Here is a 15,599-nt window from a genome sequence, read left to right on the forward strand (position 1 = left end):
CTGGGGGCCATAGCCCAGTGGCGGGCGGAGTTGGATGAGAAGTGGGCAGGACTGCCTTACATCAGAAGCGAGCCCCACTTCTCGCAAAAAAAAGCTCCTGGGAACTGTGGATTACGCCTCACAGAACTACAATTCCCAGCACCCTGTACAAACTATAGTTCCCAGAATTCTTTTTTTAAAAAATAATTTTTATTAGATTTTCCACAATGATAACACAAACCACAAGGCAAAATGATACATGAAAACAGAAAAAAGGGAACAATAAACAGATAAACAATAACAACAAACTTAATTCTTCACAAATCCAACCTTTGAAACATCTTGGTTGACTTCCTCAAATCCCTCCCTTCTGAGTTTCCTTGTAATTAAAAGTAACGGCTTTCCAACTAAAACAATTATAGTCCATCTTATTCACTTTTCTTAACATTCTAAATCCCATTTATTTAAGTATAACTTAGTTTAATCCTAGGCCTATTTGTTTCTCACAAGTAATTTCTAATATTTTATATTACAATATTTATTCAAACAGTCCTTAAATTTCCTCCAGTCCTCTTGCAATTCCTCTTCTTTCTGGTTGCGGATTCTTCCAGTCCAGAATTCTTTGGGACCTAAGCCACGTGCTTTGCATGTCTAGTGTGCGCGCGGAGCATTCGATTCCTCCAGCGAAATTCCGAGTTTCTCCATCTAGCAGTTAGCTCGGAAATCTCCTATCTGTTCCATGAAACGCCTCTAGAACTTTATGTCTCCGTAGCCCCACAGAGAGGCAGCCATAGCAACGGATGGGACCAGCAAATAGACGCCTCCTTGCTGATTGGCTGACCGTCCGCCGGCCACGGCCACGTGGCTTTTTCTTTCCCCGACACAACAACACAGCTCGCGGCATGCCATTGGCTTCCAAACCCGTCACTCCTTACTTGCCCTGCCCCGCTGCATAGAGAGTGGCATCCCTCCAGCCCTTGGTGCGCCTGTGAGTGCTCCTGAGTGGCTGCGCTCTCTTTCGGCCACGCCCCTGCGCCCTCTTCCCGCCCTATCAGCGGCTTGATAGACTAAGGGGCTTGGCCGCTCCGGGAGCCCCGACCTTAAAGGGCGCGCAGCCCTTTCCGCTCTTGTCCCGGGTCTCCTCGTTCTCCCGCCATGGCCTACCAAGGATTCGCCGCGGAGTACCTGGGCATCCCCGCCGTGACGCGCGCCTACACCACCGCCTGCGTCATCACCACCGCTGCCGTGGTAATCGCTGGGGAGGGGGAGAGACAGGGAGGCAGGCGGAAATCCAACAGGGAGAGCCGCAACAGCTCGCCCGGTGCGATGCCCGCCTGCCTGGTATGGAGCGCATTTTCTTTCCGGCCCGAGGGTGGCTCTGGGGTGGCGGCGGCAGCAGCCCCATCGCCCTTGCCTCGGGCCTGGGGTGGCGGTTTCCGTTCCCTCTCTTGCCAGCAGCCCTTGGGCTCTGCCGCCCCGAGTGGGGATTGCACGAGGACGGCATCGCACGCCTCTCCTCCTCCTGGGAACCAGCTGAGATGAAGGGCGGACGAGGCAGGGCTGCCTGGAAAGCCCCTCTGAGCGGGGGCAACATCAGAGCCCGGCAGGCGCTGCCTTTGCTGTGCGCCCAGGATCCCGGCTCAGCCCGCCATTGCCTGTCTTTTTGTATTTTGCAGCAATTGGAGTTCATCACGCCTTTCCAGCTGTATTTCAATCCGGATCTCATTATCAGGAAGTTCCAGGTGAGGCCTGGCCCTGCCCCCGTTTGCTTGCTAGCCTCAGGGCAGGATGTGTTTGCAGTGGCTGTTTTGACAGTCCCACGCTCGCTTCAGAAAGGACCTATTTCTGGGGACAGGGGAGTTCTCAGGAAGTGTTGGCGGAAGCAAGCTTCTTGCAAGAAGACCGTGTGTGCATTTGGTGGAGGGTGCTGGGGTTGGGGCTGTATTTGGCCACCTGGTACTATTTTCTTTTCTCCTTTTCTTGCAGATCTGGCGACTCATCACCAACTTCCTGTTTTTTGGGCCGCTGGGATTCAGCTTCTTCTTCAACATGATATTCCTGTATCCTTTGACCCTGACTACTTATTTTTGCTCTCTCTCTCTGCCCCTTTCAAAAAGTGTTCTTGGCTTATCCTGACAGCAGAATGACCTGCCCTTTGCCTCTGCTGCCTCTGAAGGTCTGCATGGGTAAACGACACAGCCCTTAAGACAAAAAAACGCAGCTGAAGAGCAGAATCCTAAAAGTAACAAGAGCCAAAATTGATATGGTCTCTTAGCAGTAGCTCTCACAGCCGTTTCTGACCATGTGGCCCACCTAGAACGTGTGAGCAAGGACTGTACCCCAGTTCATGGACTGGGAGGGAGACAAGGGCTGCACATGTTAAATAGCAGCACACAAACCACCACATTAAACTGTAGAGCAAAGTATCAAATCTCGTCCAAGATGTAAAATTCACAACTCTTATGTCTGGTGGGAATTTTCTTCCCAGGCTTAGGAAGCCCACTTAGCTGCACAGCTCAGATGGGAAACAAGGCAAATCTCAGCTTGCTAGAAGGAAGCTTGGCCCAAGTCAGGAACTGGAATAGATGGAGAGCATTTGATCCGTGCCACAGTAACAGGGGTATTCAGACCATGCCCCCCTCATACTTTTGGAGCAGGGCGTTGCTGAGATGAATGGATGATGATGAGATCAGAAACTTCCATGCCTAGTAACCCTAACATACAAAATCTCTCTTCTTAGGACTGAAAGCCTGTTACCAAGGTGCTTTCCCCAGAGCATTGGAAACTCCAATGTATACTTATGAAATGTGCAGTTGGGGCACCCCGAAAAGGAGGAGCTCCGTGTATGTCCTGCTACCCTCTAGCCAAGGGCTGCTCAGGGTTAGGGTTAGGGTATGCAAGTTGCTATTGTTTTCAAATGAATCTCCAGTCCTTTTGAAGCCAAATCCCCAGCCAAGTTCACACTGTGCTGCAGCAGGGCCAAAGGTGTTGCCTCTAACTTCTGCAGATGTGTTGGGCAACCTTCTGCCCTCAAGGTAAAAGGCTCTGTGGTTTGGTTCAGATCTGCCCGCCCTTGCCCAAGTGGCTGTTTTTGTGGTGAAATGACTTGTGTCTGCATTAGCCCTAGGGCCACATTCTGCCTAGCAATCCATCCATCCGTTAGTTTCCTTTACTACCTCCCTCCATTGCTGCCTCCTCAAAGGTACAGATACTGCCGGATGCTGGAAGAAGGCTCTTTCCGCGGAAGGACTGCAGACTTCATCTTCATGTTCCTCTTTGGAGGGTTTCTCATGACAGTATCCTTTCCCGTTGATTTGCTAAGTGTTCTGCTTCCGGATTGGTTTTGCTCTCACCTGGGACCATGGCAAAGGGGCTGCCACCCTGTCCATTCTGAAGGATCATGAAAGGCTTTTAGAACTCACACAATCTGTTTTTAAAACTGCTGCATTGGTTGCCAGTTTGCTTCTAGACTAGGGCTGGGCAATACCTGATTCTTCAACATCCTGATATATCACCAGCTAAACATCGCGAAATACCTATATATCATGATGTCTGGAATAAGGATGAAGCTATATAGAGGCATCGGCTGGCTTCATGGCTTTTCCTGCATCGTGATTTTTGCATAGCGCACACACGCATGATTCACTATATATTGCCAGGTCAAAATTTTTGAAACAGATTGCCACCATTTGGACTTCAAACTGGTTTTGGATGATGTATCCATATATTGCCCAGCCTTATTCTGTACCCAATTCCAAGGTGCTTTCGTTAGTGTTGAGCTCAAAACGACTTTGCCTCAAAGTATCTGCAGGATCGCAAGATCTGCAATACTCTCTCGGGAATTAAGACCTGCAGAGGGAGTGCTTTTGGTAGTTCCACTGCCAAGAGGTTAGGGTGGTAATTTGTTTTAATATTGTATTTTTAAATTGTTGTGACCTCCCTTGGACCTTAAACTGAAGGGCAGGTAATTAATAATAATAATGATAGGAAGCTGCTTTAGGGGACCTTTTCGGCCTTTGTTGAGCCAATTAAATCTCTCCCCACCCCCCGCCTTGACTCTGTAGCTCTCAGCTTTTTGGACTCTTTGCCAGCCTCTTCTTCCTGGGCCAGGCCTTCACCATTATGCTGGTTTACGTGTGGAGCCGGAGGAATCCCTATATCCGCATGAACTTCTTTGGGCTGCTGAACTTCCAGGCGCCTTTCTTGCCCTGGGTCCTGATGGGCTTCTCACTGCTGCTGGGCAATTCCATCATCATTGACCTCTTAGGTGAGAGCGGGCGCTTCTTCTTGCAGAGCTTCTCGGTATATATGTGAGGAGCTGGTTCTCACAAACAGTGGCGTAGCATGGGGCTGGGGCTACCGGGGTAATTGCCCATGCACAATGTTTTTTAGGGGTGCACTGCTGCAGCTGCCACCCTGACTGGAGGAGCTTCCTGTCCTCCCCACCTGAGCAGCACGCCAGGCAGGAGGCGGGAGAGGATGGGCCTTTGCATCCCTTGGCCAGGGGGCGTCCCTCCACTGGTGGGGGAGGCGGGCAGGTCGCAGCAGCAGGGAGGTGCACATGTACGTCCCACCGCTGCTCCACAGCTCTGTCAGGCAGCTGCTGCAGCAGCAGAGGCTGCATGGGGACACCAGTTTGGGGTGCAATACTTTCCTTGCCCCGAGCACTGGCAAACCATGCTATGCCACTGCTCACAAAGGCTTTGCCAGGTGAGGGCTGTGCTGCCTCTGCAGCTCCCTTGCAGATAGTTGCTTTGCCGCCTTGAGGACTATTCAGATGCTGTGAAAGGTAACATGCTGATAATGCTGGTGTAGCTTTCCAAGATGTTATCTTTTAGGAGTGTTATGTGTGGGTGTTGATGAGGCAAAACACTCAGTCAGTGCCTGGAGGCGGCTTCTCCAAGGCTTGCAGCTAGCTATGGCTGTATCCACAGGATCAGGGCCTGGTTTGGGAAGCAGTTAGAAAAAGGGGATATCCAGACAAGGCAGTGCAGTTCCTGGGGACAGTCTAGGACAGGCATGGCCAAACTTGGCCCTCCAGCTGTTTTGGGACTACAATTCCCATCATCCCTGACAACTGGTCCTGTTAGCTAGGGATGATGGGAGTTGCAGTCCCCAAACGGCTGGATGGCCAAGTTTGGCCATGCCTGGTCTAGGAGATGTGCTGCTGTGGAGAAGAGTCCCAAGACTGGATGGAGGTGGCTGGCTTGTGAGGGGGTAGGGAGAAAAAGGAGGATGGGTTTGTGCAGTGATAGCACATAGTCAAGTCCCCTGGTGCTCCTGCTTTTGAAAGCAGGTTTCTGCCCCAGCTCTGACAGCACACACTAGTGACCCAACAGATGCTGTCATCCTGAGAAGGTGGAAGCAGAGAGGCAGAGATTCTGTTTCCTATTGGCCAGAGGCTGCGCTGCTGGACCAATGACCCTAAGAGCGTCATCCTATCCCAAACAGTTGTCAAATGCAGGTGTTTTTACCTTATTGAAATCAGTGTCCGTACCTGCAGGGTTTAAGAAGTGTCTCAATTTACAGGGCTCATGCCTCATCTTCTCTTTGAACTGCTACTACGCTGCAGAAGATTCTAGGGGCAAATTGTCACAAACCAGCAGTGCACCGAGGGAAATATATTTGGGTGGTGGGCTATGGAAACGATGCCATTGCCTCTAGCTATACTGGCTAGTATACTAGATAGTAGCTTCTCAGACCTTTGTTCCTCCTGTAGGAATTGCTGTGGGTCACGTCTATTACTTCCTTGAGGATGTTTTTCCCAACCAACCCGGAGGGAAAAAGTTGTTACTAACACCAGGATTCCTGTAAGTAAATCACCAACTTTATCAGGCAGTCCTACAAAGCAGGTTGAAGAATGGCCACCCTCATTCAACCATAGAAGCACATGAAGAGGCAGTATTATGATGGACACAGATGTGGCTGTGTGTTCCCGTGTAGGCTTGGTGCCATACAACATTTGGCAAGGCTAAGCAGGTCCCAGCAAGCTCCTCGCACCCCGTGTTATAAGGCAAACTGCTCCTACAATGCAGGTTGCCAGCCACAGACCCTTCCTTTCCTTATAGGTCCATCCTGTTAAGTTAAATGTTTCTGGTCCTGCTTAGGAGATTTAGAGCATGTTTAGAGATCTTGATGTGCTTTTAGGTGGTTGTGTCTCAGAATAGGGACCTGTTTTTGTGTAACAGCCTCCCACGAAAACAAGCAAAAGGGAAGGAGCAGCTCATTTGAGCTCCCTCTTCCAATGTAGGAAAGTGTTTTGTCTTTGCAGCATGGATCTCATTTTGTGGTTGGGGTTTTCCTTCGCAGAAAGCTGGTATTTGACCCTCCTGAAGAAGACCCCAACTACAACCCGCTCCCGGAAGACCACCCTATGCCTGCTCCAGACCAAAACCTGCCACAGGAGCCTCAATAGTGATGGCACAGCAAATCCCTTCTGCCTAAGACTGAGACTGTTCTGCACGGACATGTGTGTGAATGGCCCCCTGAGCAGCACCACAGCTGGGTGGGTTGCATTCTCCTGCCACTCCAATTCCCTTCTGCTGCTAAGCTGTCCTCTAGTGTTGTGGATAGGATGGGGGGGGGGAATTCTGTTTATGTGCCAGATGCTGTAAAGGACTAGAAGATGATGAATTTGCACTGGACAAACTACAGGCAGAAGGCAACTGGGCAGATGCTGAACCTTGCGCTCAGTCAACTTCCACTTTAAACCAAAAAATCCAATCTCCTGTTGCTGGGCCCAAGAAGATAGGCTGTTGGTGGAACTGCCCCCCTGCTTCAACTCTGGATCTCACCCAGAATTTGGCCTAGCATGTTTCAGCATTCTCAGGCCTCACTGGGCAGTTCTTGTGCAGCCAGTACTAATTCCATGAGATGTCTGCGGCCCTGACCACCTGCCTCTCCAGCATTCCCTCACCTACCCCACTGTTTTGCCAATTTATTTCAACCTCTGTAAAAATAATAAATGTGGGAAGCAGAATAGTGTGCATAGCCACTGTGTCCTTTAAAGTTACAGCTCTGGATCTCAGGAGCAAGCCTCTCCTGTTTTGCAGCTGTGGCTGCAAATATACAAGCCAATGCCTCAAGAAACTCTGGGTGAGAGGGGCTAATTAAAGTGAGACCTGAATCCAAAATCTATTTGTCTCTTGACTACATCTTTTGTTTCTTTCTGTGTCCTGAGCCTTGACATTATTCTCAGGCAGCAGTTAAAGTGCCTGATATCATGTTTTATAAAACTCGGTTTAATACAAAAGCTGCTGCCTGAAGTTCTGGTTCTATAGTCTCAGAAACCCAGGGCATGCCTTGAAACAGATGGACCTTGGCTGGGCTCTGCAGCCTCCAAGGGAGCCTTCCTCGCATGTAGTGTCCTGTTTTCCTGCAATGTTGGGCTTCCCTCAACTAGCTGCAGTTCAAGTGGAGGAATCAGAGAAGGAAAAAGATGCTCACCATGGCAAGCCAGTGGTGAAGGCCAAAGCCATGGGTCAACACTGGGCTGCTTCACAGAAGCAGATTCTGGAATGGGATACTGTGGTACCTCAGGTTAAGTACTTAATTCGTTCTGGAGGTCTGTTCTTAACCTGAAGCACAACTTTAGCTAATGGGGCCTCCTGCTGCCACCGCGCCGCGGTGTTTTCATTCTGAAGCAAAGTTCTTAACCCGAAGTACTATTTCTGGGTTAGTTGAGTCTAACCTGAAGCGTATGTAACCCGAGGTACCACTGTACTGACAACATGTCAATAGCCTTAGTGTTGTATGAATATCAGGATGTGCTGGTCCTGGAAAGGGATGAAGTGTTCATGCAACAACTGCTTTCTAGGGAGCAGGAGGCAGTCTGTCATTTCTATTATGTAACATGATCCAACCCACGTTAGAAAATATATTTTTTTTAAAGGTAGCGCACAAACAGCAGCGACTTCAAAACAGTACAAAAAAGTATCAGCTTACAGAGGGGAGAGAAATACCTGTGTTTCTCTGTGAAGCCAACAATCCAAATTGCTGAATATCCAACCATTACACTCTGGCACATCACTCTGGCTTAGCCCTCTTGTAGTGATCTGTGGCTCTTGTTAATGTTTAAGAGACAGATGTTGGAAAGAGAAGATGCCCCTGATGGGGCGAGAATGTACAAAGTACCAGCCTGCAAGCACTGCCTGTGACAAACAGCTTAGGTGGTTCATTCAAGCCCTGCCTAAACCCAGTGGATTCTCCAGCTGCAGCTTCTGTTGGTGCTGCTTGGCCGGGCTTGCATACAGCTGCATGCACTGGAGACCCACAATGCCAGTTCAATGTTCTGGCAATAAGCATGACCTGCCCTGGCAGTATTCTGCTGCAGTGTGTGTGTGCAATGGGATTGGGGAGGGAGAAGGCAGCCTCCACCCCATGCCAGATTCAAGTGCTTTGTTAACACATAACAGGCAACAGTCCCAACACAGACTGTTGTTGCTTTTAAGAAATATTCAGAAACCGCACTGGGCTCATTCTGCTAAGAGCAGGTAGAGCAGATTGACTCCTGTACAGACACATTTTACGACTTAAAAACAACTCTAGCCTTGCTGCTTTAACACCAAGCACTAAAACAAAGCTGAGCAGATTTGTTAACTGACCCTTTGTGAAATATGTCCACAAGCTGCCAGCTACCGCTGTACCTTTTTGAGAAACTTCATCCCTCTCTAACAGCACCCCTCATCTTTGTACAGAAGGATGGGTTGCAGAAAAAGAAAAAAGCTGCTGCTGGGTGAAATAATAGTAATACAAAACAGAAGATCATTGGTGCTAGTCTGGACTAGGAGGGGAGAACCTTTGGGGCTCCAGATGTGGTTGAACTACAACTCCCATCATGCTTGGCCCATTTACTGTGCCTGTTAGGACTGATGCAAGCTGTAGTTCAGCAACATCTGGAAAGCCAAGGCTGCCCCATCCGTGGTGTAGACTTGGAAGGCAAAGGCAAGAAAGAAAACGGGGAATGCACATCAGAGAAGGCCTGAGAAACAAAAATTATTATTCATTTATTTAAAAACTTGTCCTAAGGTTTTTGGGGGAGGGGGGAGAGAAGGGCTCAGACAGCTGCCACAGGTCTTTATTGGACCCCTTGTTTGACAGGTACCCACGAGGTGGAGAGGTCACCATCCCTCTGGTCTGCTGGGCCAGCCAATGCAAGTACCGCCAGTCCCCAGGTGGGCATAGAAAGCATAACAAATGCTTGCCCTTTACTCGGCTCCTCATGGACACAGCCTGGAGGCTGAATCCTCTTGTCCACTTCAGGAGGGTTACCAAGCTGGAGCTGTGTTAGCCAAACGTCTCATCCGCCTGCAAGGAAGAAAACAAATTGTTATGAACAGCGATGGCAACAGCAGCAGCAGACGTGGGGGATTGTTTTAGCTTAGACTGGAGCTACCGCAGGTGGGTGTGAACCCCCCCCCCCAACTTCAACGCCGCCCCATGATATCTATAAGGAAACGTTTCCAAGAAGTTCCACTTCGATCAACCAGTGGCATTTGCTGCAGTGGGAAGTTGTAATGGCCAAGTAACCTAATGGGACCCCTGTGCTTCTTGCTGAAGTCTGGAGTTCAGCTTGCATAGTAAACGAGAGATGCTTGCAAAGTCACAAGACCTTCCCCTTCTCAGCTCATGTCTTTGACAAAAAGGGCAGTACACAATCCACAGGGGAAGGCGCACCTTGTGTTTCTGTCTTGGTCTCGAATTTTCTTCTCCATCTCTGCATCTGTCAGGGTTTCAAGTAGAGGGCACCACTGGTCAGCATCCCCAGTGTTACGAATGGCGATCTCCACCGTTGGCAGGGGGTTCTCACTGGAAGAGGGGGAAAGAAACACAGCTCAGCCCCAAAGCCTGGAGAACTTGGGCATGTGCTTTAATTTGAAGCCAGATTCATCATGGGGCATCACACGAAGAACCAGCAGCACGCCCGAAGCCAAGCAAATCAGCCTCTGTTACACACTAGCTGGAGCCCTGTGGTCAGGATATCCAAACAATATAGGATTTGCTACCTCCCAATTTTGCAATCCTACAGAAGCACCAGTTGCACCCCTTACCTGAACGCGTACGTCTTCTGATGCCAGCTCAGCTGCCCCCGGATACTGTAAGCGATGGTGGTGACAAACTCGCCGCCCAGCCCGAGCTCTGAGCACAGCTTCAGGGCAAACTTTTCCGGGGAGTTCTCCTTTTCAGACATGTCCCACTCAAATTGGTCTACCAGGGAGATGTTCCCCACATGGATGTTGAGCTAGATGCAAATGCCACAACTGAGTATCCTATATTTCAAATGCCCTTAAGCCAACCCCTTTGCCCCCACCCTGCCTTGGTGTGGACTAATGAGGAAAATGGAAATGGCTTCCTCCCTTTTCAGTGCTAAGGATTTTGCATATAGCCCCACTGGCAGGTCCTCCTTTACTTTGGGTACAACTTGAACTCAGCACATCACTGGGAAATCCATTGCAGTGTGCCTCAAGCAAGAGTCACTTTCAGAACCAACTGTGTCTAAGTCTCCTTGCCTTAATAATGACGCGTTGATCTGACTGGTCCTCCAGAATACTGTCTGTAGGGTAGGATTCAATCTGCTGCCGTATTGCTGACGCGATTGCCGGGACAAAGGTCAGGGGATTCAAATCCAGATCATCGCAGAGAATCTCCGAAAACATTTCTGGGGTCATTAGTTTCTCTGATGGGAGCAAAGAAATCCAGATTATTGCCATGCTGCTTGTCTAATATCTAGCAGCTTACTTACTGCACCCTAAAATGATGGATCTTAAGCAGCCTACAAAAGGGAGCTTGTTAAAATACCCTCAGTGAATCTGCCTCTGCCCCCTGCTCTCTGCCTCTTCTAGGCTCAGCATTGCTTCCATCTACTCGCTTAACAGACAAATCTATGAATAATTAGGCAGTGGCAGCTACTCCCCTTTTCCTCTGCACAAGAGCAAAGAATCATAGTATTGTGGAGTTGGGAGGAACCATGAGGGTCATCTAGTCCAACCTCTTGCAGTGCATGAATCAACCCTGAGATTAAAAGAGTCTCATGCTCTACTGTCTGAGCTGCTGGATCAGACCAAAGGGGCCCACATAGTCCAGCATCCAGAGAGTAGCCACCAGATGCCTGTTACAACATCTTTCTTGCAGCTGCTTCCTTGCTCATCTCTGCTGTGTCAGACCAGGGACGGGTGAACAAGCAGCCTGTAATGGTGTCAAGGAGGTCCAGGGGGTTCTTGGCAGTGCACATTTGACCAGGATGCGGCCCACAGCATTTGCCCAACCCCTAAAACTAGTCCCCAAATTAAACTCCTTCTCGAACTGCTGCCTCGTCAGCAACTTCTACAACCACTGGATTTTGTTTCTGCTATTTTTCAGAAGTGCAGCAGCTGAATTATAAGGCATTAGGAAAGGTCACATTTTATATAACATTGGATTGTCCACTTCTTCTCCCCTACACACCATTCATGTTCCATGTAAAAGCATCTCTCAGTTTCTGCCCGTCAATTTCCATGTCGAGGCGGATGGGAACCAGCACCTCTTGCTGGGAGGCGTTCTCGTGGATCACAGCTGGGTCGTGGTCATCAAAGCTAAAATACAAAAAGGGGGGCAGGACAGAGACATTTGGGGAGGCAGGAACAGTGCCTCCATGTGGGTGCGGGGAAAAGAAGCACGAGTTCCAAGGCCCAGAGCTTGTTTTCACTGGAAGAGCCAGGAAACAAAAGAACATGCACAGAGTGCATGCCACATCGGGGATAGGGAGGGCTCTTCCCGAGAGGAGAGCAGGGCTTTCTAGACAAACCTGAACTCCCAAAATCAAGCCTTGCCCCAGTGTTCAACTAAAGGACGGGAGTATATGAAGAATTGCAGCATCCTGCTTCCCTCTTAGAAGTTGATGATTAGCCCCATTCTGATGAGAAGGACCAATGCTGGGAAACTCAGGGTTGTATCCAACCAAGTTTCACTTGGGAGTAGACACACTGAAGTGAACGGACTGAAGTTTGTCATGTTCATTCATTTCAGCGGGTCCACTCTATGACAGCCCCAGCCCTCAGACCTGCACATCGGCTTCCTCTGTCCACACGCTCAGCAGCATTACCTTGTGTGTCAATGTTCCCTCACTTCTTCCTAAGAGCCAGCAGCAAACTTACCAGAGGGGGAAGGTTCTCTTCTTGTCTCTGCCCATCCGATTTCTGTTAATGGTGGTTGAGCATGGCACAGCGTCAAGGTGGTGGGAGCTGTTGGGAAGGGTCGGAACCCACTGACTGTTCCTTTTTGCCTTCTGTTCTCTAGGAGAGGAGACCATTGGTGAATGGGGAACAGTCTTCAGAACTTAAGCATTTGTATGTGTGTGAGAGTGAACGCACACAAACCTCAATGGCATGACCCTTCATCTGCAACATGCTGCAAATATAGTGACTCAAATAACAAAGACTAGACGTGTTACTAACACAACCCAAGATCCCACTGACAGGAAAATCAAGAGCTGTTGGTTAAAGTGAGTAACTTTTAGAACTTTTCATTATGCTGTAAGTATCCTGAGGATCTGTCTTCACACAGTTTTTTTCTTTCTGCCTTGTTTGGCTTTTCCTTTCCCAGAAAGGAGAGCCACTGTGGTACAGTGCTTAGAGCATCAGACTAGGACTGGGGGGACCCTGGTTCAAATCACTACCTGCCCATGAAGCTCACTATGTGATCTTGGCTAGTCACCAACTCTTAGCCTAACCTACAGGGTTGTTGTGAGGATGAAATGTGGGAGTAGCAGCACCATGCACATAACCCCTCCTTCGGGGGGTAGGCAATATATAAATATGTAACTACCTAAGGTAGGTGGGAGGCTCAGTGCTGATGGAGACTGCCTTGTATTTCTCATCATTTCCATCCAGGATCTCTTCTACTTCAGAGGCTTTCAAGAGAGTCACACTTGTGGCCAGTGTGGTATAACCGTGATCTAAAAGAGGAGAGGGAGGAAGAGAAAGTGGTGTGGATCATGAGGGGTATCATCTGCCAGGGGAGGAGATTCCCACCCTATCGCTAAGAGATGCAGTCACCCATTTCATGGTCCCTTCAATAGTTCGCATGGGCTGGAGCCAGACTGCCCATAGAATAAAGTGAGCTTCCCTGGCCCCCTTTTTCCTGAGTTTCTGACAAGATGCTTTCACAAAACGGAGCCAAAAACTCTCCCTTTGCAAACACTTGAAGAACACAAGTCACTTTCAGGTTAGGCAGAATATAGCACATCCCTGCCCTTCAAAAATCTTTTAAGAGACCTATGCTGTCCAGTCCCTGAGACAAACTCCAGACACACTCTCAGAAGGATATCCTATAGAATTCACAGGGCTGATTCAAAGAAACCAAACCCAGCCCAAAGTCTATACTGAGGGGATGTAAAGGTGGGCAGGATCTATCCCTTTCCTATTCTGAGCTGAGCGAGGATTTAGCACTAGTAGAGCGGCAGGTGCATCACTCGGCTTGCGTACTAGATTGCTAAACCCATGGCAAGATCGTTCGTTCCCACCTCTACACCCACGAGAAGAAAAACGCTGCATATCTAAGAGCTACCAGAAATGCTAACAAGCGTTTGGCACAGTGCTGGAATCCAAGGCCCTGCAGGAAGAGGGAGATGCTGTTCTTCAGGGAAGACATCCTTGCTTGTCAAAAAGCAACGTGAGGCTCCCCGACCCCTACTCTGGGCTCCACAGATAAGACCAGAAAATCTTAAAATCAAGGAGGCGGCAAAGCAAATTCAGCATATATCAGGTAGCCCTTTGGACACTGCAGGAAGACTCGGTGCAAGCAAAGCAGAGCCTCAGTAAGAAGAAGAGACCCCCTAGTTTTGACTTACATCTTCTGGGACTGTGACTCCGTTGGTTTTCTGTGGGGAAGAGAGAAGAAAATGTCAAAGGGGCAGATGCTGATGCCGGGGACCTTGCAATGCTGGCTGGTGGGGTGGGGAGTTAGGGATGGGAGACGATGACAACAGCACAACCTCCTCCCCCTCCTTGGAAGGGCTGCAAGCCCCTCCCCCCAAAAAACCCTCCCGCTGCTTGAGGCTGCATAGCCAATGGGGGGGGGGGGGTCTGGAAAGGGGCTGGCCAGGCAGCGGTCCTCCCTTCCTCCTACCAGCGGGGTGGTGTGTGGGCAGGGCCGGATTTAGGTTTGATGAGGCCCTTTATATGTGTTGAATATCTGCTATATGCTAATTTATGGACCAAATAGGTATCTAAGCCATTTGCACATAACAAAATATGTATTTTATCAAAGCAATTGTTGAACTGAAATACAATTAAAGAAGTAAATTAATAGTGAAATAATTATGAAGCCTTTTATATGTCCAGGTGTCCTTTGTCAACAACAAATTGTTACTGTTTTTTGTGTTGAATATAGGCTAGATGGTAATTTGTGGACCTAATAGGTATCTAAAGCCATATGCACACAGCAAAATATGTATTTCATCAAAGTAATTGTTGAACTGAAGTACAATTAAAGAAGCATATTAATAGTGAAACAATGATGAAGCTCTAACTTAAAATGATTTATTCATAAACTTAATAATGCAAACACATGGGCATTTGGCAATAACCAAAGTTCCTTTAGAAACATAATTTACAAAGACTCCTAATTTGGGGGGCCCCGCCCCCCCAAGAGAGTGGGGCCCGAAACTACAGCTTGCTTAGCTTATAGGTAAATCCGGCCCTGTGTGTGTGGTGGGGTTGGGGGCCTGCCCGCCCGCCCTGCTCACCCACCGTGGGAAGAGGCGACGATCTTCTTGCGCTCCTCCACCGTGGCCAGGCGCCTCCAGAGCGACGGGTAGCGCTTGTACAGGGAGCCCCGGAACATCCGCAGGTAGTTGCCCACCTGCAAGGGGACGCAGCCACAGGACCCGCCACGTCAGGCGCCGCCGCCCGCTCGACTGGGACCCCCCCCCGCCTCCCCCAACGAGCGCGGGAGGCGACGCTCCAGCCCCTCCGCCTCCCTCGGCGCCCCGCTCCCGCCTCACCTCAGAGCCTATCATGAAGAACTCGCCGTCCTCCTCCAGCTGGAACTTGACGGGCTTCTGCCCGAAGGTCTTGCTCAGCGCCATCATCATCATCTCGGCGGCGGCGGCGGCGGCGTGAGGCAAGGCCGGGAGGGATGAAGCAGGCCGGGCCGGGAAAAAGCGACGGGAGGCGGCCGCGGCCTAACTGGGAAAGCCAGTGCGCACGCGCGGCCACGGCAGCCAGGCTCCTTGCCGGGAGTGGGAGGGCGGTGGAGGCCACGCCCCATGCCCCTCCCTCCTCCCTGCTGCGCTTCCACCTCCTCACTGCGCCTGCGCGTGGGGAAGGGCGGGTTTTCCTTTCTTTCTTTCCTCCTCCCACGCCGGCGGGAGGGGGGGGGGGAAGGTTATGAAAAGGAAACCCCGCCCCTCCCCTCCCCTGGAGGGCGGGATTGGCTGAGCTCTAGGGGCGGAGCCTGTCAGCAGGCCTTTGGCTGCGCCGCGCAAAAAGCCCTCTAGAGGGCGCCTCTACCTCTCGGGAGGTGCTCCCAGCAGCCCGGACTGTCTGAGCTGGGATGAGCGAGTTATTTATGTATTTATTTTATTTATTGAATTTCTATACCGCCCTATACCCGAAGGTCTCAGGGCGGTTCACAAAAAATAT

At 50.0% G+C, this 15,599-nt stretch overlaps 2 protein-coding genes across 2 annotated transcripts; one reads left to right on the top strand and one right to left on the bottom strand.

Moving 5' to 3' along the window:
* The first annotated feature begins 889 nt into the window (after positions 1-889).
* LOC309330919 (derlin-3-like) lies at positions 890-7,112 on the top strand. The gene is made up of 7 exons (XM_081842870.1): positions 890-1,227; positions 1,656-1,721; positions 1,966-2,039; positions 3,182-3,275; positions 4,051-4,246; positions 5,699-5,789; positions 6,289-7,112. Exons 1-7 carry the CDS (start codon positions 1,135-1,137, stop codon positions 6,392-6,394), a joined length of 720 nt encoding a protein of 239 aa, XP_081698996.1. The 5' UTR covers positions 890-1,134; the 3' UTR covers positions 6,395-7,112.
* A 1,859-nt stretch (positions 7,113-8,971) lies between these two features.
* Positions 8,972-15,165, bottom strand: SMARCB1 (SWI/SNF related BAF chromatin remodeling complex subunit B1). The gene is made up of 10 exons (XM_081842820.1): positions 14,960-15,165; positions 14,706-14,817; positions 13,805-13,834; positions 12,781-12,910; positions 12,111-12,248; positions 11,422-11,549; positions 10,488-10,654; positions 10,029-10,219; positions 9,655-9,786; positions 8,972-9,285 (listed from the first exon to the last, which is right to left on the bottom strand). Exons 1-10 carry the CDS (start codon positions 15,050-15,052, stop codon positions 9,246-9,248), a joined length of 1,161 nt encoding a protein of 386 aa, XP_081698946.1. The 5' UTR covers positions 15,053-15,165; the 3' UTR covers positions 8,972-9,245.
* Between the last annotated feature and the right edge of the window lie 434 nt (positions 15,166-15,599).

Source organism: Podarcis erhardii, assembly GCF_964252035.2.
Source record: "Podarcis erhardii genome assembly, chromosome: 15".
NCBI classification, from domain to species: Eukaryota; Metazoa; Chordata; class Lepidosauria; order Squamata; family Lacertidae; genus Podarcis; species Podarcis erhardii.